The sequence below is a fragment of the Somniosus microcephalus genome, chromosome 4, assembly GCF_052327205.1.
Source record: "Somniosus microcephalus isolate GS21.2 chromosome 4, FLI_Smic_1.0, whole genome shotgun sequence".
Lineage (NCBI taxonomy): Eukaryota > Metazoa > Chordata > Chondrichthyes > Squaliformes > Somniosidae > Somniosus > Somniosus microcephalus.
This window is the reverse complement of record NC_140990.1, coordinates 344,940,900-344,968,747: the sequence shown is the minus strand read 5'-3', so window position 1 is coordinate 344,968,747 and position 27,848 is coordinate 344,940,900. Positions and strand designations below refer to the sequence as shown.

General features: G+C 49.1%; 1 protein-coding gene across 1 annotated transcript in view; it reads right to left on the bottom strand.

Annotated features, from left to right (window-relative positions):
* Window positions 1–26,797, bottom strand: part of LOC147120738 (E3 ubiquitin-protein ligase MARCHF4-like) — a 56,698-nt gene extending 29,901 nt beyond the window's left edge. Inside the window, exons 1-2 of the mRNA XM_085986971.1 lie at window positions 25,122–26,797; window positions 4,806–4,961 (exon numbers count right to left, since the gene is read on the bottom strand). Of these exons, the coding sequence (XP_085843097.1) occupies window positions 4,806–4,961; window positions 25,122–25,502 (537 nt within the window). The 5' untranslated portion in view covers window positions 25,503–26,797. The remainder of the gene's footprint in view (window positions 1–4,805; window positions 4,962–25,121) is intronic.
* Window positions 26,798–27,848: the final 1,051 nt, after the last annotated feature.

Sequence of the window (27,848 nt, the reverse complement as noted above, 5' to 3'; positions counted from 1 at the left end):
CAAAAGCTTTTATAAATATATCAAAAGGAAAAGACTGGTGAAAACCAAAGTTGGTCCATTGCAGTCAGATACGGGGGAATATATAATGGGAAATAAGGAAATGGCAGATCAACTAAATGCATACTTTGGGTCAGTCTTTACGAAGGAAGACACAAAAAACCTCCCTGGGATATCGGGAAAAATAGGGACATTGGCAAAGGAGGAACTGACGCAAATCAATATCTCTAAGGATATGGTGTTAAGGAAGCTAAAGGGATTGAAGGTGGACAAATCCCCAGGGCCTGATAACATGCATCCTAGGGTACTGAAGGAGGTGGCCCTAGAGATAGCGGATGCACTAAGGATGATTTTTCAGAATTCATTAGACTCGGGAACAGTGCCGATGGATTGGAGGGTAGCTAACGTTACCCCACTATTCAAAAAGGGGGGTAGGGAAAAAGCAGGTAATTACAGACCTGTAAGCCTTACATCAGTTGTGGGCAAAATGCTGGAGTCCATCATTAAGGATGAAATAGCGGAGCACTTAGCAAATGGGGACAGGATAGGACAGAGTCAACATGGATTTACAAAGGGTAAATCGTGCTTGACTAATCTATTGGAATTTTTTGAGGGAGTAACTGGTAGAATAGATGGGGGAGAGCCAGTAGATGTGGTGTACCTGGACTTCCAAAAGGCCTTCGATAAGGTCCCACATAAAAGATTAGCATGGAAAATTGAGGCTCATGGGATAAAGGGGAAAGTTTTGGTGTGGATAGGGAACTGGCTGTCAGATAGAAAACAGAGAGTTGGAATAAACGGCTCATTTTCTGAATGGCAGGCAGTAACAAGTGGGGTACCACAGGGATCTGTCCTGGGCCCCCAGCTGTTCACAATTTACATTAATGACCTGGATCAGGGAGTCGGATGCAGCATTTCCAAATTTGCAGACGACACTAAACTAGGAGGGGGGGTGGGCTCAGAGGAAGAGACCAGGAAGCTCCAGAGCGATTTGGACAGACTGGGCGATTGGGCGGATAAATGGCAGATGCACTATAATGTGGACAAGTGCGAAGTTATCCACCTTGGGTGCAGGAACGGGAGGGCAAATTATTATTTAAATGGCAATAGATTGGGAGAGGGGGAAGTACAGAGAGACCTGGGTGTTCTTGTACACCAGTCACTGAAGGCGAGCATGCAGGTGCAACAGGCGGTCAAGAAGGCAAACGGTATGCTGGCCTTCATAGCAAAAGGGTTAGAATACAGGAACAGGGATACCTTGCTGCAGCTGTACAGGGCACTGGTGAGACCACACCTCGAGTACTGTGTACAGTTTTGGTCGCCTCATCTGAGGAAGGATGTTCTTGCCATGGAGGGGGTGCAGCGGCGATTCACCAGGCTGATACCAGGAATGGCGGGAATGACCTATGAGGAGAGACTATGTAGTTTAGGGATGTACACACTGGAGTTTAGAAGATTGAGAGGGGACCTCATAGAAGTGTATAAAATTCTGACAGGTCTAGACAGACTGGATGCAGAAGGAATGTTTCCCTTGGCGGGTGAGAACAGAACTAGAGGACATAATTTAAGGATAAGGGCTAAACCATTTAGGACAGAGATGAGGGGGAATTTCTTCACTCAGAGAGTGGTGAACCTGTGGAACTCATTGCCACAGAGGGCAGTGTACGCCAGCTCATTAAATATATTTAAGAGGGAATTAGATATATTTCTACGGGCAAAAGGGGTTAAGGGTTACGGAGAGAAGGCGGGGACGGGATACTGAATTAAAGGATCAGCCATGATCTCATCGAATGGCGGAGCAGGCACGAAGGGCCGAATGGCCTACTCCTGCTCCTATCTTCTATGTATCTATGTATTAGCAGTCCTCCGGCACTACACCTGAAACTAGAGAGGATTGAAAAATGATGGTCAGGGCCTCTGCTATTTCCTCTTTTGCTTCGCTTAACAGCCTGGGATACATTTCATCCGGGCCTGGGGATTTATCCACTTTTAAAGCTGCTAAACTCCTTAATACTTCCTCTCTCACTATGTTTATTTCATCTAATATTTCACACTCCTCCCCCTCGATAGCAATGTCTGCTTTGCCCCTCTCCTTTGTGAAAACAGACGCAAAGTATTCATTAAGAACCCTACTGACATCTCCCGCCTCCACACACAGATTACCCTCATGATCTCTAATAGGCCCTACCCTTTCTTTAGTTATCCTCTTACTCTTAATATATTTATAAAACATCTTTGGTTTTCCTTGATTTTACTTGCCAAGAATTTTTCATGCTCTCTCTTTGCTTTCCTAATATCATTTTTAATTGCACCCCTGCACTTTCTGTACTCCTCTAGGGTTTCTGCAATATTGAGCCCTCAGTATTTGTCATGAGCTTCCTTTTTTTCTTTATCCTACCCTGTATGTCCCTTGACATCCAGGGGGCTCTAGATTTTAGACCCACACTTTTTCTTTAAGGGAACATACTTGCTCTGAACCCTCACTATCTCCCCTTTGAATGCCTCCCACTGCTCTGACACTGATTTACCTTCAAGTAGCCGTTTCCAGTCCACTTTGGCTAAATCACATCTCAGCTTAGCAAAATTGGCTTTTCCCCAATTGAGAACTTTTATTCCTGGTCTATTTTTGTCCTTTTGCATAACTACCCTAAATCTAACTGAATTATGATTACTGCATGACCACAGATCCCTGAAGGTAGCAGGACAGGTAGATAAGGTGGTTAAGAAGGCATACGGGATACTTGCCTTTATTAGCCGAGGCATAGAATATAAGAGCAGGGGGGTTATGCTTGAACTGTATAAAACACTAGTTAGGCCTCAGCTAGAATACTGTGTACAGTTCTGGTCACCACATTACAGGAAGGATGTAATTGCACTAGAGAGGGTGCAGAGGAGATTTACGAGGATGTTGCCTGGGCTGGGAAATTTTAGCTATGAGGAAAGATTGGAGAGGCTGGGGTTGTTTGCTTTGGAACAGAGGAAGCTGAGGGGAGACCCAATTGAGGTGTATAGAATTGAGAGAGGCCGAGATAGAGTGGATAGGAAGGACCTATTTCCCTTAGCAGAGAGGTTGATAACCAGGGGGCATAGATTTAAAGTAATTGGTAGGACGTTTAGAGGGGATTTGAGGAGAAATTTTTCATCCAGAGGGTGGTGGGGGTCTGGAACTCACTATCTGAAAGGGTGGTAGAGGCAGAAACCCTCATCACATTTAAAAAGTACTTGGATGTGCACTTGAAGTGCCGTTACCTACAGGGCTACGGACCAAGAGCTGGAAAGTGGGATTAGGGTGGATAGCTCTTTGTCAGCTGGCACGGACAAGTTGGGCCGAATGGCCTCCTTCTGGCTTGTAAATTTCTATGATTCTGTGAAGAACTCTGGGATATCTGACAGACATGAGAATACCTTGTATAAATTCACGTCTGTCTCGCCTTTCGTCTTGACCTGAAGCGTAAGAACCAGGATGGTTCCATGCCCAGTTGACATTGGCTGAGGAGGCAGTTGGCCTCAGTGCCCCTGAGTTATCGGCCAGGATTCCCATTCCTGAACACTGTCCGCTGATCCCTGCTAGAACGTGCATGTGTGTGAACATCAGGGAACGAGACCCCCCACTAAATGGAAAGACCACTGTCGCATGGTCTAAGCTCACTGATGGGGAATGGCCCCTTGGGTGAGGCTCACTGATGGGGAATGACCCGTTGGTCTCGGCTCACTGATGGGGATGACCCCTTGGGTGAGGCTCACTGATGGGGATGACCCCTTGGGTGAGGCTCACTGATGGGGATGACCCCTTGGGTGAGGCTCACTGATGGGGATGACCCCTTGGGTGAGGCTCACTGATGGGGATGACCCCTTGGGTGAGGCTCACTGATGGGGATGACCCCTTGGGTGAGGCTCACTGATGGGGATGACCCCTTGGGTGAGGCTCACTGATGGGGAATGGCCCCTTGGGTGAGGCTCACTGATGGGGAATGGCCCCTTGGGTGAGGCTCACTGATGGGGAATGGCCCCTTGGGTGAGGCTCACTGATGGGGAATGGCCCCTTGGGTGAGGCTCACTGATGGGGAATGGCCCCTTGGGTGAGGCTCACTGATGGGGAATGGCCCCTTGGTCTCGGCTCACTGAGGGTGAATGGCCCCTTGGTCTCCGCTCACTGATGGGAATGGCCCCTTGGGTGAGGCTCACTGATGGGGAATGGCCCCTTGGGTGAGGCTCACTGAGGGTGAATGGCCCCTTGGTCTCCGCTCACTGATGGGAATGGCCCCTTGGGTGAGGCTCACTGATGGGGAATGGCCCCTTGGGTGAGGCTCACTGATGGGGAATGGCCCCTTGGGTGAGGCTCACTGATGGTGAATGGCCCCTTGGTCTCCGCTCACTGAGGGTGAATGGCCCCTTGGTCTCCGCTCACTGATGGGGAATGGCCCCTTGGTCTCCGCTCACTGATGGGGAATGGCCCCTTGGTCTCCGCTCACTGATGGGGAATGGCCCTTTGGGTGAAGCACGAGAGAGCGACTGATCCTTGTCTGAGTCAGTGCCTTGAGGAGGGAAGGTGTGGAGATGCCGGAGTTGGACTGGGGTGGACAAATGTAAGAAGTCACACAACACCAGGTTATAGTCCAACAGCTTTATTTGAAATCACAAGCTTTCGGAGCGCTGCTCCTTCACCTGAAGAAGGAGCAGCGCTCCGAAAGCTTGTGATTTCAAATAAAGCTGTTGGACTATAACCTGGTGTTGTGTGACTTCTTACATTTGAGGAGGGAAGGGAGAGAAGTGGAGTAATTCAAAGGTAGAAAAATGAGAGGTGGTACCTGGAGGGGGTTCTTTGCACTGATGGCGATGACGTGGTACTTGTAGTAACACAGCTCACAACTCCAGGATCCCCGCTCACTGATCCACTTTATCAGGCAAGGTTGGTGCGTACAGCGAACGGATCCAGCACAGCGACATGGGCTCAACAAATCTCCCTAAACAACAGTAAGAGACACAATGGAGGTGTGACTAACAGGACAACAGCATCGGACATACCAATGCAATACAGGGTGATCATTAATCTGTGTACTAGAGGGACAGATCACTGACATTTTTTATTCATTCTCTGGATGTGGGTGTTCCTGGCAAGTCCAGCATTTATTGCTCGTCCCTAATTTCCCTTAAGAAGGTGGTGGTGGTGAGCTGCCTTCTTGAACCGCTGCAGTCCGTGTGGTGAAGGTACTCCCACAGTGCTGTTAGGTCGGGAGTTCCAGGATTTTGACCAAGCGACGATGAAGGAATGGCGATTTCTTTCCAAGTCAGGAGGTGTGTGACTTGGAAGGGTACTTGGAGGTGATGGTGTTCCCATGTGTCTGCTGCCCTTGTCCTTTGAGGTGGTGAAGATCGTGGGTTTCGGAGGTGCTATTGAAGAAGCCTTGGTGATTTTCTGCAGTGCATCTTGTAGATAGTATACACTGCAGCCATGGTGCACCGGTGGTAGAGGAAGCGAATGCTTAAGATGGTGGATGGGGTGCCGATCAAGCGGACTGCTTTGTCTTGGATGGTGTCGAGCTTCTTGAGTGTTGTAATCTCATTGAATGTCATGTGGAGGTGGTTAGATTCTACCTTGTTGGAGATGATCATTGCCTGGCACTTGTGTGGTGTGAATGTTACCTGCCACTTATCAGCCCAAGCCTGGATGTTGTCCAGGTCCTGCTGCCTGCAAGCACGGACTGCTTCATTATCTGAAAAATTGCAAATGGAACAGAACACTGTGCAATCATCAGCGAACATCCCCACTTAAAACCTTATGATAGAGGGAAGGTCATTGAGGAAGCAGCTGAAAATGTTTGGGCCTCGGACACTGCCCTGAGGAACTCCTGCAGCGATGTCCTGGGGCTGAGATGATTGGCCTCCAACAACCATCTTCCTTTGTGTCAGGTATGACTCCAGCCACTGGAGAGTTTTCTCCTTAATTCCCATTAACTTCAGTTTTACTAGGGCTCCTTGGTGCCACACTTGGTCGAATGCTGCCTTGATGTTGAGGACAGTCACTCTGACCTCACTTCTGGAATTCAGCTCTTTTAGCCATGTTTGGACCATGGCTGTAATGAGGTCTGGAGCCGAGTGATTTTGGCAGAACCCAGTGGTGAGCAGGTTTTGGTGAGTAAGTACCACTTGGTAGCACTCTTGACAACACCTTCCATCACTTTGCTGATGATTGAGAGTAGACTGATGGGGCGGTGAATGGCCAGATTGATGTGTCCTGCTTTTTGTGGACAGAACATAATTCTGGTGCCACCCACTGGTGTCCAAAGCACTGCGCCAGATGTTTTCATTCATTTTTCTAATCTTGTTTGCAGGTGAGATTTTAGTTCAGCTCATACTTGTGATTAATTTATGCAGGGTTACTGGAACCATTTGCAAGTTGCATGCAATATGATCATTTTGGTTTTCTGCTGTGATAGTATACTATTTTAACTGTGGCCTGGAAGTATTGTTCTCTTCACCAAACCTCACCCCATACATCATAGGAACAAAGGAACAGGAGGAGGCCATTCAGCCCTTGAGCATATTCCGCCATTCAATGAGATCATGGCTGATCTGTGACCTAACTCCATATCCCTTCATACCTTTGGTGAACAAAAATCTATCAGTCTCCGATTTAAAATCAACAATTGATCTAGCATCAACTGCCGTTTGCAGAAGAAGGTTCCAAACTTCTACCACCCTGTGTGTGTAGAAGTGTTTCCTAACTTAAATTTTCTATGTAATGCCTTTGGTACATCTCATTTCCTATTTGGTTACATCAAGTGTGGCACTACCAAGGGGTGGCGGGGGTTCATAAATCAATAACAAAGGGTTCCGATGGGAACGTGATACTTGAGTAGTTTCAAACCGTGAGATCATGAACTCCCTTGCTCGCACCCTCTTATGTTTTACTGTTTTAAATCATTTATGTGAGATAATATATTCAGTATATGTTTAAGGGCAAGGGGGAGTGGGACTAATTCGATAGCTCTTTCAAAGAGCCAGCACAGGTGCAATGGACCGAATGGCCTCCTTCTGTATCATTCTATGAAAGGCCAGGCTCTAACCCATGTCCCCTACTCCCCAACCAATGGGAATTCTATTATGCAAACTTCAATCAAATCACCCCTTAACCTTCTAAATGTCAGTGAACAAAACCCTAGTTTGTGTAATCTCTCCTTGTAATTTAACCCTTGGAGTCCCAGTATTATTCTGGTAAACCTACGCTGCACTTCCTCCAAGGCCAGTATATTCTTCCTAAGGTGTGGCGTCCAGAACTGAACCCAGTACTCCACGTGTGGTCTTACCAGGGCTTTGTATAGCTGTAGCATAACTTCTTGGCCTTTACTGCAAGGGGGTTGGAGTGTAAGAGTAAGGAAGTCTTGCTACAATTGTGCAGGGCCTTGGTGAGACCACACCTGGAGTACTGTGCACAGTTTTGGTCTCTTTATCTAAGGAAGGATATACTTGCCTTGGAGACAGTGCAACAAAGGTTCACTAGATTGATTCCTGGGATGAGAGATTTTGTAGAATGAGCCTATACTCTCGAGTTTAGAAGAATGAGAGGTGATCTCATTGAAACATACAAGATTCTGAAGGGGATTGACAGGGTAGATGCTGAGAGGTTGTGTCTAGAACTAGGGGTCACAGTTTCAGAATAAGTGGTCGGTCATCTAGGACTGAGATGAGGAGAAATTTCTTAACTCAGGGTGGTGAATCTTTGGAATTCTCTTCCCCAGAGGGCTCTGGAGGCTCAGTCGATGAGCATATTCAAGACAGAGACAGATAGCTTTTTGAATATTAAGGGAATCAAGGGATATGGAGATCGGGCAGGAAAGTGGAGATGAGGTAGAGGTTCAGCCATGATCTTATTGAATGACGGAGCAGGCTCGAAGGGCCAAATGGCCAACTCCTGCTCCTATTTCTTATGTTCTTACATATTATAAAATGCCTTTTGAAAGTCCATATACACATCAACTGCACTGCCCTCTCTGTTACCTCATCAAAAAACTCAATCAAGTTAGTCAAACACAATTTGCCCTTAAATCCATGCTTTATTAGTCAATGCTTGTCCAAGTGGCTGTTAATTTCTCTTTGATAATAGTTTCTAAAAGCTTCCCCATTACTGACGTTAAACTGACTGGCCTGTAATTGCCAAGTTTATCCTCCTCCCCTGTTTTGAACAAGCATGTAACATTTGCAATCCTCTCGCACTCTGGCACCACCTTCTGTGTCGAAGGGAGTTTGTGGCCAGCACCTCGAATTTCTACTCTTGCTTCCCTCAGAAACCGAGCATGCATTCCATCCGGACCAGGTGACTTATCCACTTTAAGTACTGCCAGCCTTTCTAGTATCTCCTCTATCTATTTTTATCTCGGCCAGTATCCCGACAACCTCCTCGTTTACTGAAAGGCCAGGCTCTAACTTTAAGACATGGCCCCTGGCAAAGTCCTCTTCCTTGGTAAACACCGATGCCTCAGCCATGCCTTCTGCCTCCGTCAGTAGATCTCCATTTTTGTCCCTAATCGGCCCCACAGCTCCTCTGTCAATTCTTTTACTGTTAATATGCCGACAGAAGACCTTTGGATTCCCTTTTATGTTAGTCGCCAATCGATTCTCGTACTGTCTCTTTGCCCCTCTTATTTCCTTTTTCCCTTCTCCGCTGTACCTTTTATATTTAGCCTAATTCTCCCTTGTATTATCAAGCTGACATCTGTCATATGCCCCCTTTTTCTGTTTCATCCTACTCCTAATTCCTTCGTCATCCAGGGAGCTCTGGCTTTGGTTGCCCTCATTTCCCCCTTGTGGGAATGTCCCTAGACTGTACCCGAACCATCTGCTCTTTAAATTCGCTGAAATTAGCCCTCCTCGGTTAAGTATTTTTATTCTAGATTGCTCCTTGTCCTTCTCCATAACTAATCCAAACCTTATGATACAATGATCACTATTCCTGAGATGCTCCCCCACTATGACATTCTCCACTTCACCCACTTCATTCCCCAGAACGTCATCCAGCAATGCCTCCTTCCTCATTTGGCAGAAAACATACTGATCAAGAAAAGTTTCCTGAACACACTTCAGAAATTCCTCACAATCTCTGCCCTTAACACAAACTGGTTCACTAATGTACTTTAGGGAAGGAAATCTGCCGTCCTTACCTGGTCTGCCTATATGTCACTCCAGACCCACAGCAATATGGTTGACTCTTAACTGCCCTCTGAAATGGTCTAGCAAGCCACTCAGTTGTACCAAACCGCTACATAAGAACATAAGAAATAGGAGCAGGAGTAGGCCAATCGGCCCCTCGAGCCTGCTCCGCCATTCAATAAGATCATGGCTGATCTGATCCTAACCGCCAATCTACTATCACAGAACCATCTCCTGAACCTAACAGAATTAGACACATGAAATAGGAGCAGGATCAGGCTACATGGCCCCTGGGCCCGCTCCGCTACCCACCGGACCATGACCGATCCGAACCTAGACTCATGTCCAAATTCCTGCCCGCTCCCCGTAACCCTTAATTCCCTTTACTTCTAGGAAACTGTCTATTTCTGTTTTAAATTTATGTAATGATGTAGCTTCTACAGCTTTTTGGGGCAGCATATTCCATGGACCTACCACCCTCTGAGTGAAGTAGTTCCTCCTCATCTCAGTTTTGAAAGAGCAGCCCCTTATTCTAAGACTATGCCCCCTAGTTCTAGTTTCACCCATCATCGGGAACATCCTCACCGCATCCACCCAATCCAACCCCTTCACAATCTTATATGTTTCAATAAGATCGCCTCTCATTCTTCTGAACTCCAATGAGTAGAGTCCCAATCTACTCAACCTCTCCTCATATGTCCATCCCCTCATCCCCGGGATTAACCGAGTGAACCTTCTTTGTACTGACTCGAGAGCAAGTATGTCCTTTCTTAAGTATGGACACCAAAACTGTACGCAGTATTCCAGGTGCGGTCTCACCAATACCTTGTACAATTGAAGCAATACCTCCCTATTTTTATATTCTATCCCCCTAGCAATGAAAGCCAACATTCCATTGGCCTTCTTAATCACTTGCTGCACCTGCATACTAACCTTTTGAGTTTCGTGCACCAGGACCCCCAGATCCCTTTGTACTTCAGTACTTTCCAGTTTCTTGCCATTAAGATAATAACTTGCTCTACGATTTTTCCTGCCAAAGTGCATAACCTCACACTTTCCAGTATTGTATTCCATCTGCCAAATCTCTGCCCACTTACTTAGCCTGTCTATGTCCCCTTGCAGGTTTTTTATGTCCTCCTCACTCACTACTTTCCCTCCCATCTTAGTATCATCTGCAAACTTTGATATGTTACACTCGGTCCCCTCCTCCAAATCGTTAATATAGATTGTAAAGAGTTGGGGACCCAGCACTGACCCCTGCGGAACACCACTTGTTACTGATTGCCAGTCTGAGAATGAACAGGCAGGGTAAAGGCAGGAAGGTAGTGCAGGAGTCGCCTGCGGTCATCTCCCTCCAAAACAGGTTTACCGTTTTGGGTACTGTTGGGGGAGATGACTTATCAGGGGAAGGCACCAGCAGCCAGGTTCAGGGCACCATGACTGGCTCTGCTGCACAGAAGGGCGGAAAAAAGAGGGATAGGGCTATAGTGATAGGGGATTCAATTGTAAGGGGGATAGATAGGAGTTTCTGTGGCCGAGACCGAGACTCCAAGATGGTATGTTGCCTCCCTGGTGCAAGGGTCAAGGATGTCTCGGAGCGGGTGCAGAGCATTCTGAAGGGGGAGGGGGATCAGCCAGTTGTCGTGGTACATGTAGGTACCAACGATGTAGGTAAAAAGAGGGAGGAGGTCCTACAAGCTGAATTTAGGGAGTTAGGAGCTAAATTGAAAAGTAGGACCTCAAAGGTAGTAATCTCTGGATTGCTACCAGTGCCACGAGCTAATAAGTTTAGAGAGAGTAAGATAGATAAGCTAAATACGTGGCTTGAGCAGTGGTGCAAGGGAGAGGGATTTAAATTCCTGAGGCATTGGAACCAGTTCTTGGGGAGGAGTGACCTGTACCAAGGGGACGGTCTACACCTGAACTGTGAGGGAGCCGATGTCCTCGGGGTAATATTTTCTAGGGCGGTTCGGGAGGATTTAAACTAATTTGGCAGGGGGATGGGAACCTAGGTAGTGGAAAAGAGGGAAGTCATATGAAGTCAGAAATAGATGGTAGAAAGGTGAGAAGCAATAAGCAAAGGAGAGAAACACAAAGGGCCAAACTAATTCATAATGAGAGTGTGAATAAAGCAAGCCTGAAGGCTTTGTATCTTAATGCTAGAAGCATTAGGAACAAGGTGGATGAATTAGTTGTGGAAATAGAGGTAAACAAGTATGATTTGATTGGGATTACAGAAACGTGGCTGCAGGGTGGGCAAGGCTGGGAACTTAACATCCAGGGATATACAATATTTAGGAAGGATCGGCAAAAAGGTAGGGGAGGTGGGGTAGCATTGCTGGTAAAGGAGGGGATTAATGCAATGGAAAGGAAGGATATTAACTCGGATGAAACGGAATCTGTATGGGTAGAAATGAGAAATAGCAAGGGGAGGAAAACGTTAGTGGGTGTGATATATAGGCCTCCAAATAGTAATATGGAGGTGAGGGAAGGCATAAAAAGGGAAATTAGAGAAGCGTGCGATAAGAGCACAGCTGTCATCATGGGTGACTTTAATTTACATATTGATTGGACTACCCAAATTAGTAAAAATTCTGAGGAGGAGGAATTCCTGGAATGTTTTCGGGACGGTTATCTGGACCAATATGTCGAGGAGCCGACTCGAGATCAGGCCATTTTAGACTGGGTATTGTGCAATGAGAAGGGACTTATCAGCAATCTTCTTGTACGAGGCCCCTTGGGTCAGAGCGATCATAATATGATCGAGCTCTCAGTCGAGATGGAGAGTGAGGAAATTGAATCAGAGACTAAGGTCCAGAACTTAAATAAAGGGAATTACGAGGGTATGAGACGGGAATTGGGTAAGATTGATTGGGTGGTGTTTCTGGGGGGATTGACAGTGGATAGACAATGGCAAGCATTCAAAGATAGAATGGAAGAATTCCAGAACATGTTTATACCGGTTTGGCATAAAAATAAACCTAAAAAGGTGACTCAACCGTGGATAACGAGGGAAATTAGGGACAGCATAAAATCAAAAAAAAGGGCATATCAACTGGCAAAAAAAAGCACCAGACCGGAAGATTGGGGGCAGTACAGGATACAGCAAAAGAGGACAAAGGGATTAATCAGGAAGGGGAAAATAGAATACGAAAGTAAACTTGCAGCAAACATAAAGACAGACTGCAAAAGCTTTTATCGGTATATCAGGAGGAAAAGACTGGTAAAATCCCAAGTCGGTCCCTTGCAGTCCGATTCGGGAGAATATATAATGGAGAATAAGGAAATGGCAGACCAATTAAACTCATACTTTGGTTCTGTATTCACAAAGGAGGACACAAATAACCTCCCAGGAATATCGGCAAACATAGGGACTAATGAGAGGGAGGAGCTGACAGAAATTAGTATCTCTAGGGATATGGTGTTGGGTAAGTTGAGGGGACTGAAGGCCGACAAATCCCCAGGGCCTGATAAACTACATCCTAGGGTACTTAAGGAGGTGGCCCTGGAGATAGCAGATGCTCTAAGGATCATCTTCCGGAACTCCATTGACTCGGGAACAGTACCCGTGGATTGGAGGGTAGCTAATGTTACCCCAATATTTAAAAAGGGGGGTAGAGAGAAAGCAGGGAATTATAGACCAGTAAGCCTTACATCGGTTGTGGGCAAAATGCTAGAGTCCATTATTAAGGATAAAATAGCGGAGCACTTGACAAATGGGGAAAGGATCGGACAGAGTCAACATGGATTTACAAAGGGTAAATCGTGTTTGACTAATCTGCTGGAATTTTTTGAGGAGGTAACTGGTAGAATAGATGGGGGAGAGCCAGTGGATGTGGTGTACCTTGACTTCCAGAAAGCCTTCGATAAGGTTCCACACAAAAGATTATCATGCAAAATTAAGGCTCATGGGATTGGGGGCAAAGTATTAACGTGGATAGAGAACTGGCTGGCGGATAGAAAACAGAGAGTTGGAATAAACGGCTCGTTTTCGGAGTGGCAGGCAGTGACCAGCGGGGTGCCGCAAGGATCTGTCCTGGGACCCCAGCTGTTCACAATATATATAAATGATCTGGATCAGGGAATTGGATGCAATATTTCCAAATTCGCTGACGACACTAAACTAGGAGGAGGGGTGGGCTCTGATGAGGATGTCAGGAGGCTACAGTGTGATTTGGACAGGTTGGGGGAATGGGCGGATACGTGGCAGATGCACTATAATGTGGATAAATGCGAGGTTATCCACTTTGGGGGTAAAAACAGGAGGGTAGATTATTATCTAAATGGCAATAGATTGGGAGATGGGGAAGTGCAGAGGGACCTGGGTGTTCTTGTGCACCAGTCACTGAAGGAGAGCATGCAGGTGCAACAGGCGATTAAGAAGGCAAATGGTATGTTGGCCTTCATATCAAGGGGGTTCGAGTATAGGAATAGGGATACCTTACTACAGCTGTACAAGGTGCTGGTGAGACCGCATCTGGAGTATTGTGTACAGTTTTGGTCGCCCCATCTGCGGAAGGATGTTCTTGCCATGGAAAGAGTGCAACGGCGATTCACCAGGCTGATACCTGGAAAGGCGGGAATGACCTACGAAGAGAGATTAAATAGTTTGGGCTTGTACTCACTGGAGTTTAGAAGATTGAGAGGGGATCTCATCGAAACATATAAAATTATGGCAGGCCTGGACAGGCTGAATTCAGAGAGAATGTTTCCAATGGCCGGGGAGCACAGAACCAGGGGCCACAGTCTAAAAATAGCGGGCAAATCATTTAAAACAGAGATGAGGAAGAATTTCTTCACTCAGAGTGGTGAGCCTGTGGAATTCCCTGCCACAGAGGGCTGTGAAGGCTAATTCAATAAATATTTTCAAGAGAGAATTGGATATATTTCTGAAGGCTAAGGGGATTAAGGGTTACGGAGAAAAGGCGGGGACGGGGTACTGAACTGGTAAGATCAGCTATGATCTCAGACGAAGATCAGCCATGATCTCATTGAATGGCGGAGCAGGCTCGAAGGGCCGAATGGCCTACTCCTGTTCCTATCTCTATGTATCTATGAACCATTTATCCCAAAACTCTGCCTTCTGTTAGATAGCCAATCCTCTATCCATGCCAGAATATTACCCCCAATCCCGTGATTTTTTATCTTAAGCAATAATCTTTTGTGTGGCACCTTGTCAAATGCCTTTTGGAAGTCTAAATACACTACGTCCACTGGTTCCCCTTCATCCACCCGATATGTTACTTCCTCAAAGAACTCCAGCAAATTTGTCAAACATGACTTCCCCTTCATAAAACCATGCTGACTTTGTCCTATTCAATTATGATTATCCAAATGTCCTGTTACTGTCTCCTTAATAATGGACTCCAAAATTTTACCTGCCACAGATGTTAGGCTAACCGGTCTATAGTTTCCAGCCTTCTGTCTACTGCCCTTTTTAAATAAGGGTGTGACATTAGCAGTTTTCCAGTTTGCCGGGACCTTTGCCGAGTCCAGGAAGTTTTGGAAAATTATCAATGCTTCCACAATCCCTACCGCCACTTCCCTCAAGACCCTAGGATGTAAGCCATCAGGTCCAGGTGATTTATCCGCCTTGAGTCCCATTATTTTACCGAGTACCACTTCCTTAGTGATTTTGATCGTGTTTAGCTCCTCCCCCCCTTTGGCCCCCTGTTTGTCCAGTGTTGGGATATTCTTAGTGTCCTCTACTGTAAAGACTGATGTAAAATATTCATTCAGTGTTTTTGCCATCTCCATATTTCCCACCATTAATTTCCCGGTCTCATCCTCTAAGGGACCAACATTTACTTTAGCCACCCTTTTTCTTTTTATATAACTATAAAAACTCTTACTATCTGTTTTTATATTTTTTGCTAATTTACTTTCATAATCTATCTTCCCTTTCTTAATCAATCTTTTTGTTATTTTTTGCTGTCTTTTAAAGTTTTCCCAATCCTCTATCCTCCCACTAGATTTGGCTACCTTATATGCCCTTGTTTTTAGTCAAATACTATCCTTAATTTCTTTACTTAGCCACGGATGGCTGTCTTTTCTTTTACACCCTTTTCTTCTCAGTGGAATATATATTTTTTGGAAGTTGTAAAATAACTCCTTAAATGTACACCACTGATCATGTATCGTCTTACCCTTTAATCTATTTTCCCAATCCACTCTACTCAATTCCGCTCTCATACCTTCATAGTCTCCTTTATTCAAGCTTAGCACGCTTGTTTGAGATCCAACCTTCTCACCCTCTAATTGAATATGGAATTCAACCATGTTATGGTCACTCATTCCAAGGGGATCCTTTACTAGGACATTTTTAATTAATCCTGTCTCGTTACACAGGGCCAGATCTAAGGTTGCTTGCCCCCTGGTCGGTTCAGTTACATACTGCTCAAGAAACCCATCCCTAATACACTCAATGAACTCATCCTCAAGGCAGCCCTGCCCAATTTGATTTGTCCAATTAATATGATAGTTAAAATCCCCCATAATTATAGATGTTCCCTTATTACAAGCCTCAACTATTTCCTGATTGATACTCCGTCCAACAGAGTTGCCACTGTTCGGAGGCCTATAGACTACGCCCACTAGTGCTTTTTTCCCCTTATTATTCCTTATCTCCACCCAAACTGTTTCATTATCCTGATCTTTTGACCCAATATCATTTCTCTGTATTACAGTGATTCCTTCCTTTATTAACATAGCCACCCCACCTCCCCTTCCTTCCTGCCTGTCCTTCCTGATCGTTAAATAACCTGGTATGTTTAATTCCCAGGCATTGTCACCCTGCAGCCATGTTTCTGTAATGGCCACAAGATCATACCCATATGTAGTTATTTGTGCCATTAACTCGTCTATTTTGTTACGAATGTTACGTGCATTCAGATAGAGAACTTTCAAAGATGTTTTGTGACACTTAGTTCCTGCTTTTACCCTTTTTATTACTTTACCTTTTACTCCATACCTTCTGCCCCTTCCTGACACGCTCTGGTTTTTAATTTCCCCACTGCTACCTAAGTCTATGACCTTCTCTGTTGTCATTTTTATTATTTGCTCTCTAGGAACCTCCCCCCCCCCACTAGTTAGTTTAAAGCCCTCTCTACAGCCCAAGTTATATGATCCTCCAGGACTCTAGTCCCAGCACTGGCCAAGTGAAGCCCGTCCCTCCTGCCCCAGTACTGGTGCCAGTGTCCCAGGAAGCAAAACCCATTTCTCCCACACCAGTCTTTGAGCCACGCATTTAACTCTCTAATTTTATTTGTCCTAGCCAAATTCGCTCGTGGCTCAGGATTATTACCCTTGTGGTTCTGCTTTTTAATTTGGCCCCTAGCTGCTCAAACTCCCTCAGCAGAACCTCCTTCCTTGTCCTATCTATGTCATTGATACCAACATGGACCACGACAACTGGATCCTCCCCCTCCCACTCCAAGTTTCTCTCCAGTCCAGAGGAGATGTCCTTAACCCTGGCACCGGGCAGGCAACACAGCCTTCGGGACTCTCGCTCTCAGCTGCAAAGAACTCTATCTATCCCCCTAACGATACTATCCCCTACCACTACAACATTTCTTTTAACTCCCCCCACTTGAATGGCCCCCCGCTCCATGGTGCTGTGGCCAGGTTGCTCATCCTCCCCGCAGTCCCTGTTCCCCTCCTCACAGGGAGTAAGAGCCTCGAACCTGTTGGACAAGTGCAAGGGCTGCGGCTCCTCCAACACTACCTCCTGGATCCCCGTACCTGCCTCACTTCTAGTCACACCATCCTGACCCTGGCCACGGACTACATCTGAATTAATTAATCTAATTGGTGTGACTACCTCGTGATACACAGAGTCCAGGTAACTCTCCCCCTCCCTGATGTGTCTCAGTGTTTGAAGCTCGGACTCCAGCTCTTCAACACGGAGCCGGAATTCCTCGAGCAGCCAACACTTACTGCAAATGCTACGAAACACAATAATAAGAATGAAACTGAACGGACCATCGGCATCGCCCTCAGCACCAGCTACGGACACGGCAACAGCACACCCAGTCCATCGACCCTGCAAAGTCCTCCACACCAACATCTGGGGACTTGTGCCAAAATTGGGAGAGCTGTCACACAGACTAGTCAAGCAACAGCCTGACAGTCATACTCACAGAATCATACCTTTCAGCCAATGTCCCAGACTCCTCCATCACCATCCCTGGGTCTGTCCTTCCCACCAGCAGGACAGACCCACCAGGGCTGGCGGCACAGTGGTATATAGTAAGGAAGGAGTGGCCCTGGGAGTCCTCAACATTGACTCCGGACCCCATGAAGTCTCATGGCTCCAGGTCAAGCATGGGCAAAGAAACCTCCTGCTGATTACCACCTACCGCCCTCCCTCAGCTGATAATCAGAACACCTCCATGTTGAACACCACTTGGAAGAAGCACTGAGAGTAGCAAGGGCACAGAATGTACTCTGGGTGGGGGACATCAATGTCCATCACCAAGAGTGGCTCAGTAGCACTTCTACTAACTGAGCTGGCTGAGTCCTGAAGGACATAACTGCCAGTCTGGGTCTGCGACACGTGGTGAGAGAACCAACACGAGGGAAAAACCTACTCGATCTCGTCCTCACCAACCTACCTGTCGCAGATGCATCTGTCCATGACAGTATTGGTAGCAGTGACCACCGCACAATCATTGTGGAGATGAAGTCCCATCTTCACACTGAGGACAGCCTCCATTGTGTTGTGTGGCGCTACCATCGTGCTAAATGGGATAGATTCAGAACAGATCTAGCAGCTCAAAACTGGGCATCCATGAGGCGCTATGGGCCATCAGCAACAGCAGAATTGTATTCCACCACAATCTGTAACCTCATAGCCTGGCATATCCCTCACTCTACCATTACCATCAAGCCAGGGGACCAACCCTGGTTCAATAAGGAGTGTAGAAGAGGGTGCCAGGAGCAGCACCAGGTGTACCTAAAAATGAGGTGCCAACCTGGGGAAGCTGCAACACAGGACTACATGCATGCTAAAAAGTGAAAGCAGCATGCTATAGACAGGGCTAAGCGAGCCCACAATCAACGGATCAGATCAAAGCTCTGCAGTCCTGCCACATCCACTCGTGAATGGTGGTGGACCATTAAACAACTAATGGGAGGAGGCTCCATGAATATCCCCATCCTCAATGATGGTGGAGCCCAGCACAAGTGCAAAAGACAAGGCTGAAGCATTTGCTACCATCTTCAGCCAGAAGTGCCGAGTGGGTGATTCATATCGGCCTACTCCTGAGGTCCCCACCACCACAGAAGTCAGTCTTCAGCCAATTCGATTCACTCCACATGATATCAAGAAACGGCTGAGCACACTGGATACAGCAAAGGCTATGGGCCACAACAACATCCTGGCTATCGTGCTGAAGACTTGTGCTCCAGAACTAGCCACGCCTCTAGCCAAGCTGTTCTAGTACAGCTACAACACTGGCATCTATCCGACAATGTGGAAAACGGCCCAGGTATGTCCTGCAGGACAAATCCAACCCGGGCAATTAACGCCCCATCAGTCCACTCTCAATCATCAGCAAAATGATGGATGGTATCATTGACAGTGCTGTCAAGTGACGCTTACTCACCAATAACCTGCTCACTGATGCCCAGTTTGGGTTCCGCCAAGACCACTCCGCTCCCGACCTCATTACTTCCTTGGTCCAAACATGGACAAAAGAGCTGAATTCCAGAGGTGAGGAGAGAGTGACTGCCCTTCTCATCAAGGCAGCATTTGACCGAGTGTAGCATCAAGGAGCCCTAGTAAAACTGAAGTCAATGGGAATCGGAGGGAAAATGCTCCACTGGCTGGAGTCATACCTAGCACAAAGGAAGATGGTTGTGGTGGTTGAAGGTCAATCATCACAGCCCCAGGACATCACTGCAGGAGTTCCTCAGGGCAGTGTCCTAGGCCCAACCATCTTCAGCTGCTTCATCAATGACCTTCCCTCCAACATAAGGTCAGAAATGGGGATGTTCACTGATGACTGCACAGTGTTCAGTGCCATTCACAACTCCTCAGATAATGAAGCAGTCCATGCCCGCATGCAGCAAGACCTGGACGACGTTCAGGCTTCGGCTGATAAGTGGCAGGTAACATTCGTGCCACAGAAGTGCCAGGCAATGAGTATCTCCAACAAGCAAGAGTCTAAATACCACCCCCTGACATTCAATGGCATTACCATCACCGAATCCCCCACCATCAACATCCTGGGGGTCACCATTGATCAGAAACTTAACTGGACCAGCCACATAAATACTGTGGCAACAAGAGCAGGTGAGAGGCTGAGTATTCTGCGGCAAGTGTCTCACCTTCTAACTCCCCAAAGCCTTTCCACCATCTACAAGGCACAAGTAAGGAGTGTGATGGAATACTCTCCACTTGCCTGGATGAGTGCAGCTCCAAGAACACTCAAGAAGCTCGACACCATCCAGGAAAAAGCAGCCTGCTTGATTCGCACCCCATCCACCACTTTAAACATTCACTCCCTCCATCACCGGCGCACCGTGGCTGCAGTGTGTACCATCTACAAGATGCAATGCAGCAACTCGCCAAGACTTCTTCAACAGCACCTCCCAAACCTGCGACCTCTTCCACCTAGAAGGACAAGGGCAGCAGACTCATGGGAACACCACCACCTCCAAGATCCCCTCCAAGTCACACACCATCCTGACTTAGAAGTATATCGCCATTCCTTCATCGTCGCTGGGTCAAAATCCTGGAACTCCCTCCCTAACAGCACTGTGGGAGTACCTTCACCACACGGACTGCAGCGGTTCAAGGTCGCGGCTCACCACCGCCTTCTCAAGGGCAACTAGGGATGGGCAATAAATGCTGGCCTTGCCAGAGACGCCCACATCCCATAAAAACAAATTTAATTTTTTTTTTTTTAAATCACTGCCCCATTCAATATTGGATTAATTAAAGTCTCCCATTATCAACACTCTATAGTGCTTGCACTGGAGTAATTTCTTGGCAAATCTGCTCAAGTACATTCTCTCTTTTGAAAACTAATATTTTTCTTGAGCAAAACTGCTCCCCCTCCTTTTTTGCCTTCCCTATCTTTCCTGAATACCTTGTGCCCAGGAATATTAACCATCCAATTTTCCCCTTTAAGGCAGATCTCTGTTACCGCCAATACATCATATTCCCACGTGGCTATTTGCATCTGCAGTTCACCAACCTTATTTACCACACCATGCATTTACACTCCAAACCTAACTTAGACCTCCTTGTATTTTTGATGATCCCAACTAATTCTGTATTTCTAACTCTCACTGTCTCTCCCAGTCCCTGTACACCTTGTTTCTATTTTTTTATATTACATCTTGGTACCCAACCTCCTGCTGAATTAGTTTAAACACTCCCCCACAGGATTAGTTAATCTGCCCGCGAGGTTACTGGTCCCAGCTCTGTTCAGTTGCAACCTGTCCATCTTGAACCAGTCCCTCCTGCCACAGAACTGGTCCCAGTGCCCCAGGAATCTGAAGCCCTCCCTCCTGCACCATGTGTTTAGCCATGCATTAACCTGCCATATCCTCCAATTTCTACTCTCACTAGCGTGTGGCGCTGAGAATAATCCAGTGATTACTACCTTTGAGGTCCTGCTTTTTAACTTCCTCCCTAGCTCCTTAAACTCTGACTGCAGGACCTCAACCCTCTTCCTCCCTATGTCGGTTCTGACATGGACCATGACTTCTGGCTCATCCCGTTTCCCCCCGCAGAAAGTTTTGCATCCTCTCCGTGATGTCCCTTACCCTGGCAACAGGGAGGCATCATACCATATGGGTCTCACGTCGACAATTGCAGAACTGCCTGTCTGTCCCCCTGACTATCAAATCCCCAATTACTACTGCGTTCCTCTACCATTCAATAAGATCATAGAAACATAGAAGATAGGAGCATGAGTAGGCCATTCGGCCCCTCGAGCCTGCTCCGCCATTCAGTGAGATCATGGCTGATCATCCAAACTCAGTACCCGGTCCCTGCTTTCTCTCCATATCCCTTTAGCCTTAAGAAATATATCCAACTCCTTCTTGAATATATTTAATGAATTGGCCTCTGCTGCCTTCTGTGGTAGAGAATTCCACAGGTTCACCACTTTCTGGGTGAAGAAATTCCTCCTCATCTCTGTCCTAAATGACTTACCCCTTACCCTTCGACTGTGACCCCTGGTTCTGGACTCCCCGACCATCGAGAACATCCTTCCTGCGTCTAGTCTGTCCAGTCCTGTCAGAATTTTATAAGTTTCAATGAAGTCCCCTCTCATTCTTCTAAACTCCAACGAGTATAAGCCCAATTGACCCAATCTTTCCTCATACGTCATTCCTGCCATCCCAGGTATCAGCCTGGTGAATCTTCGCTGCACTCCCTCCATGGCAAGAACGTCCTTCCTCAGATAAGGCAACCAAAACTGCACACAATACTCTCAAGACCCTGTACAACTACAGCAAGACATCCTTGTTCCTGTACTCAAACCCTCACGCGTGGGCCCGTTGGAAGTGCCGGATTTCAGCATGCACAGCGCATGTGCGGGAAACCGGCATTTCCTCCAAGGGGTTCAGAGGTCCAACGCGTGTGCGCAGGACTCTGCGCGCACGCGTTGAACTTCCTTCTTTTTGACAGGTTTGCCCGTGTGTAAGGGCCTCAACTTTTTAGAAATGTAAAAAGGAGGCGTAAGGACTTGATTCTTTAAGGTAAGTGGTCTATTATTTAAAATTATAACATTTTTTCCACAGCTTTATTGTTTTTAAAGACTTTACAGTAAGGTAAGTTTATTTTTAGACCCGATTTCTTAAAAAATTATTTTTTTCAAAAATTTGATTAATTGTTTAAAATAGTTTTTTAAAGTTATTTATAGTTCATTTAATTAGTGGGATGTTTATTAAAATTTTATTTAAAGTTTAAGTAGTGTTTTGGGCGCCCGTACTTTTCATGAGTTTGACAGTTCTTACTATCAAACTCATGAATGAAGTTTTCCCTCCCGATTGGCTGCCCAGTGCTCACCTGATCCCAGCCGGCACATCGCACTAACTACACCGCTGGATCAGGCAAGCATAGCGCGCCGACAGCTGAACCGGGCCAGTGACAGGAATTCCAAGCAGGCCCAGGCTTCAGCTGTCGGCGCGCAGGGTGAGTGCACATCGGGGGCTTGCACGCGCGGCAAGCCCCTGAACCTAATTTCTGGGCCACTGTATTTGGTCTGGTTCTCTCTTTAAGAAATCACCTGACATGCATCATACACTTTTTTTGTTTCATCATCTTCTCTATCTCCCTCGTCATCCAAGGAGCCCTTGCTTTGGTTCCCTTACCCTTCCCTCTTGTTGGAATGTACCTAGCCTGTACTTGGAAAATCTCCTCCTTAAAGATCACCCATTGTTCTGTTACAGTTTTCCCTGTCAGTCTTTGGTTCCATTTTACCCTGAAGTTAGCATCCCATTGAAGTTAGCCCTATTCCAGTTTAGAAGTTCCACTCTAGATTGTTCCTTGCTCCTCTCCATAGCTAATCTAAATCTTATGATACGATGATCACTCGTACCCAAGTGTTCTACAACAGACACTTGGTCGACCTGGCCCACCTCATTCCCCAGCACCAGATCCAGCAATGCCTCCTTCCTAGTTGGGCCAAGAACATACTGGTCAAGGAAATTCTCCTGTACACATTTCAGAAATTCCTCCCCTTCCTTTCCCTTTACCCTAGCATTATCCCAATCGATATTTGGGTAATTAAAGTCCCCCAATATCACCACTCTATAGCTCGTGCATATCTCTGTGATTTCCCTGCAGATTTGCTCCTCTACCTCCCTCTCACTATTTGGAGGCCTGTAGAATACCCCCAATAGTGTGATCAGACCCTTTTTGTTCCTCAACTCTAACTAAATGGATTCTGTCCTTGTCCATTCAGGGAACGTCCTCCCTTTCCAACACTACAATGTCTTCCTTAATCAGCACTGCCACCCCACCTCCCTTTTTTCCTTCCCTATCTTTTCTGAACACCTTGTACCCTTGAATAGTAAGTGCCCAGTCCTCACCGTTTTTGAGCCACATTTCCGTTCACGGCTAATTGTGCTTGTAGCTCACCAACCTTATTCACCACACTTTGTGCGTTTACGTACATGCATTCTAATCCCATTTTTGAATATTTCGTCGTCTTTCTTAACCTGTTCCTATCTAATATGGTACTACTACTGCCTCTAGTACTTTCTTCTCTAGTACTATCCAACACAGTCACTCCTTTTATGCACCTTATTCCTCTTTTCTATTCCTATATGCTGGTGCCCAGCCCCCTGCCAAGCAAGTTTAACCCCACCCCAACAGCACTAACAAACCTCCCTGTGAGAATATCGGTCCCGGCTCTGTTGAGGTGTAACCCGTCCGGCTTGTACAGGTCCCACCTTCCCCAGAAACGGTCCCAATGCCTCGGGAATCTAAAGCCCTCCCTCCTGCACCATCTCTCCAGCCACGCATTCATCTGTTCTATCCTCCTATTCCTGTAGTCAGTAGCACATGGTGCTGGGAGTAATCTGGAGATTACTACCTTTGAGGTCCTGCTTTTTAATCTCTTTCCTAGCTCCCTAAACTCTGCCTGCAGGACCTCTTTCTGCCTATGTCATTGGTACCGATATGGACAACAACCTCTGGCTGTTCACCCTCCCACCTCAGAGTGCCCTGCAGCCGCTCAGTGACATCCTTGATGCTGGGAGGCAACATACCGTCCTGGAGTCACGTCTGCAGCTGCAGAAACGCCTGCCTGCTACCCTAACTATCGAATTCCCTACCACTATTGCTCATCCACTCTTTCCCCCCCCCCCCCCGCCATATGCAGCTGAGCCACCCGTGGTGCCATGGACTCATCTCTGGCTGCACTCCCCAGAGGAACCATCGCCCTCACCAGTACTCGGAACAGAATACTGGTTGGAGAGTGCGATCTGTTGAGTTGCTGCCGCTCAAGACTGCTCCCACTAGGTCCGCTCCTTCCTGTGCTGCTCCCACTCTCGGTGCTCTTTGTCCTGCTCCCGCTCTCGGCGCTCTCCGTGTCGCTGCTCCCGCTCTCGGCGCTCTCCGTGTCGCTGCTCCCGCTCTCGGCGCTCTCCGTGTCGCTGCTCCCGCTCTCGGCGCTCTCCGTGTCGCTGCTGCCGCTCTCGGCGCTCTCCGTGTCGCTGCTCCCGCTCTCGGCGCTCTCCGTGTCGCTGCTCCCGCTCTCGGCGCTCTCCGTGTCGCTGCTCCCGCTCTCGGCGCTCTCCGTGTCGCTGCTCCCGCTCTCGGCGCTCTCCGTGTCGCTGCTCCCGCTCTCGGCGCTCTCCGTGTCGCTGCTCCCGCTCTCGGCGCTCTCCGTGTCGCTGCTCCCGCTCTCGGCGCTCTCCGTGTCGCTGCTCCCGCTCTCGGCGCTCTCCGTGTCGCTGCTCCCGCTCTCGGCGCTCTCCGTGTCGCTGCTCCCGCTCTCGGCGCTCTCCGTGTCGCTGCTCCCGCTCTCGCCGCTCTTTTGTGTGGACACTTCTATTGGAGGTGTAGGTGTGAGTGTGTGTGGACACCAGGTGTGTCTGATCATCAGTATCCACTGATACTTTATGTTCAGGCCAGGTTCTTGAGACTTGTGCCTGTGGCATGTACCCACTGTCGCCAGTGAGGGGTAACTATTTTGCTTGTACCCAAAAAACCCAAATTGTCGCCAGTGAGGGGTAAGAGGGACTCTGTCTTCATGAGCAAGGTTTTGACAATTTTTAAAAATGTGTTCACAAGTAAACAATTCAATGACATCAACATACCAAACTCATTATCATCCCAGTTACCTGAGATGCCATGTAACCCAGCTCTTCCCTCCCAAAAAGTGCTAATATTTCTTTCATGCAGACAATGTCCTTGAAAGTGGGGGAGTGGAGGGACGAGGGATACCGGAGCGGAGATGGGGGTGGGTTTGAAAGGTGGAACAAGCTGTAATTGGGAAAGGTCCATCACTCACCTGCTCAGGCCCCTGGAAGCAGATCCGGCACTGAGGTGATCTACAGCCACTGGCAATGCTGCTGGTGAGAGACACTCTGTCCTCGCCTTTCCTCCGGTAATACTCCTCGGGTGAGGGACTCCCCATGGGCTGCTCATAGCCGCTGTACTGGTGTTCCTGAGGGCACTCCTCCCCTGGCGCGGCGCCGCCTGCCCGCGACTTACTCCCTTTGCCAACCGGCGGCAGTGTGTTGTTGTTGGACGGGACTCCGTTGTTGATCGGCCGTGAGATTTGGTCGTAATTCATAACAGGAGGCGGAGGAGGAGGTCGCCCGAGGAACAAAACCTTCAGGTCACTGAACAACATGCGGCAGCGGCACTTGAGCCGGACCTGGCGCAACATCTGTGTGTTGTGAGCCAACAATGTGCAGCTGAGCAACAGAACAAGCCCTGGTCAGGGTCCCTGGGACAGACTGAACCGAGCCCGGGGTCCCTGGGACAGACTGAGCCGAGCCCGGGGTCCCTGGGACAGACTGAGCCGAGCCCGGGGTCCTTGAACAGACTGAGCCGAGCCCGGGGTCCCTGGGACAGACTGAACCGAGCCCGGGGTCCTTGGGACAGACTGAGCCGAGCCCGGGATCCCTGGGACAGACTGAACCGAGCTCGGGGTCCCTGGGACAGACTGAGCCGAGCCCGGGATCCCTGGGACAGACTGAACCGAGCTCGGGGTCCCTGGAACAGACTGAGCCGAGCCCGGGGACTGAACCGAGCCCGGGGTCCCTGGGACAGACTGAACCGAGCCCGGGGTCCCTGGGACAGACTGAACCGAGCCCGGGGTCCCTGGGACAGACTGAACCGAGCCCGGGGTCCTTGGGACAGACTGAACCGAGCCCGGGGTCCCTGGGACAGACGGAACCGAGCCCGGGGTCCCTGGGACAGACGGAACCGAGCCCGGGGTCCTTGGGACAGACTGAAGCGAGCCCGTGGTCCTTGGGACAGACTGAACCGAGCCCGGGGTCCTTGGGACAGACGAAACTGAGCCCGGGGTCCTTGGGACAGACTGAACCGAGCCCGGGATCCCTGGGACAGACTGAACCGAGCCCGGGATCCCTGGGACAGACTGAACCGAGCCCGGGGTCCCTGGGACAGACTGAACCGAGCCCGGGACAGTGCCGGGCCTCCAGGAGCGGAGCCTGTGCTGAATTATTGATCGATTTATTATTGGATTTCTTTCTTTTCTCCCCCAACAGTAACAATCGGAAATGAATCCGTTCTGGGCTCGGAAATCACAAATGTGGAGCCGATTTTAAAGCGATTTCAGCAGTTCCACTCGGGCCAGTATCGATAAATCGGTTGGTGAATAAATGCATCGTCATTTGATCAGTTTCAGAGTCGCGCGTTCTGCAGGTGAATTGCAAGAAATCAATCGATGGATCGGAAGGTGGAGGCGGTCCGGGGCCGGGTTCAGAGCCGGTCCGGGGCCGGCTCACTGGGGCTGGCCGCCGATCTCCGAGTCGCTCAGGCTGTTTATTTTGATGATTAAACCGCTTCGGTCTCTCCGGTTCCGGAGCTCAGTCCCTCCCCGCCGCTCCTCTGATTCCGGTTCAGCCTCAGCCTGCGATCTCCAGCCCGGCCTCCGCACCAAACTCCCAGCCTGGCGTTCAGCACCGACACCAGGGACAGCTCCCGGCTCCTTAAAGCGGCCTCTCCCCACCCCCCCCCCCCGCTCCTTAAAGCGGCCTCTCCCCTCCCCCCCCCGCTCCTTAAAGCGGCCTCTCCCCTCCCCCCCCCGCTCCTTAAAGCGGCCTCTCCCCACCCCCCCCCCGCTCCTTAAAGCGGCCTCTCCCCACCCCCCCCCCGCTCCTTAAAGCGGCCTCTCCCCACCCCCCCCCGCTCCTTAAAGCGGCCTCTCCCCTCCCCCCCCCCGCTCCTTAAAGCGGCCTCTCCCCTCCCCCGCTCCTTAAAGCGGCCTCTCCCCACCCCCCCCCGCTCCTTAAAGCGGCCTCTCCCCACCCCCCCCGCTCCTTAAAGCGGCCTCTCCCCACCCCCCCCCCGCTCCTTAAAGCGGCCCCTCCCCTCCCCCCCCCCCGCTCCTTAAAGCGGCCTCTCCCCTCCCCCGCTCCTTAAAGCGGCCTCTCCCCACCAACCCCCCCCCCCCCCGGCTCCTTAAAGCGGCCTCTCCCCACCCCGCTCCTTAAAGCGGCCTCTCCCCACCAACCCCCCCCCCCCGGCTCCTTAAAGCGGCCTCTCCCCACCCCGCTCCTTAAAGCGGCCTCTCCCCACCCCCCCCCCCGCTCCTTAAAGCGGCCTCTCCCCATCCCCCCCCCGCTCCTTAAAGCGGCCTCTCCCCTCCCCCGCTCCTTAAAGCGGCCTCTCCCCACCAACCCCCCCCCGGCTCCTTAAAGCGGCCTCTCCCCACCCCGCTCCTTAAAGCGGCCTCTCCCAACCCCCCCCCCCGCTCCTTAAAGCGGCCTCTCCCCACCCCCCCCGCTCCTTAAAGCGGCCTCTCCCCTCCCCCCCCCCGCTCCTTAAAGCGGCCTCTCCCCACCCCCCCCGCTCCTTAAAGCGGCCTCTCCCCTCCCCCCCCCGCTCCTTAAAGCGGCCTCTCCCCACCCCCCCCGCTCCTTAAAGCGGCCTCTCCCCACCCCCCCCCCGCTCCTTAAAGCGGCCTCTCCCCACCAACCCCCCCCCCCCCCGGCTCCTTCAAGCGGCCTCTCCCCACCCCGCTCCTTAAAGCGGCCTCTCCCCA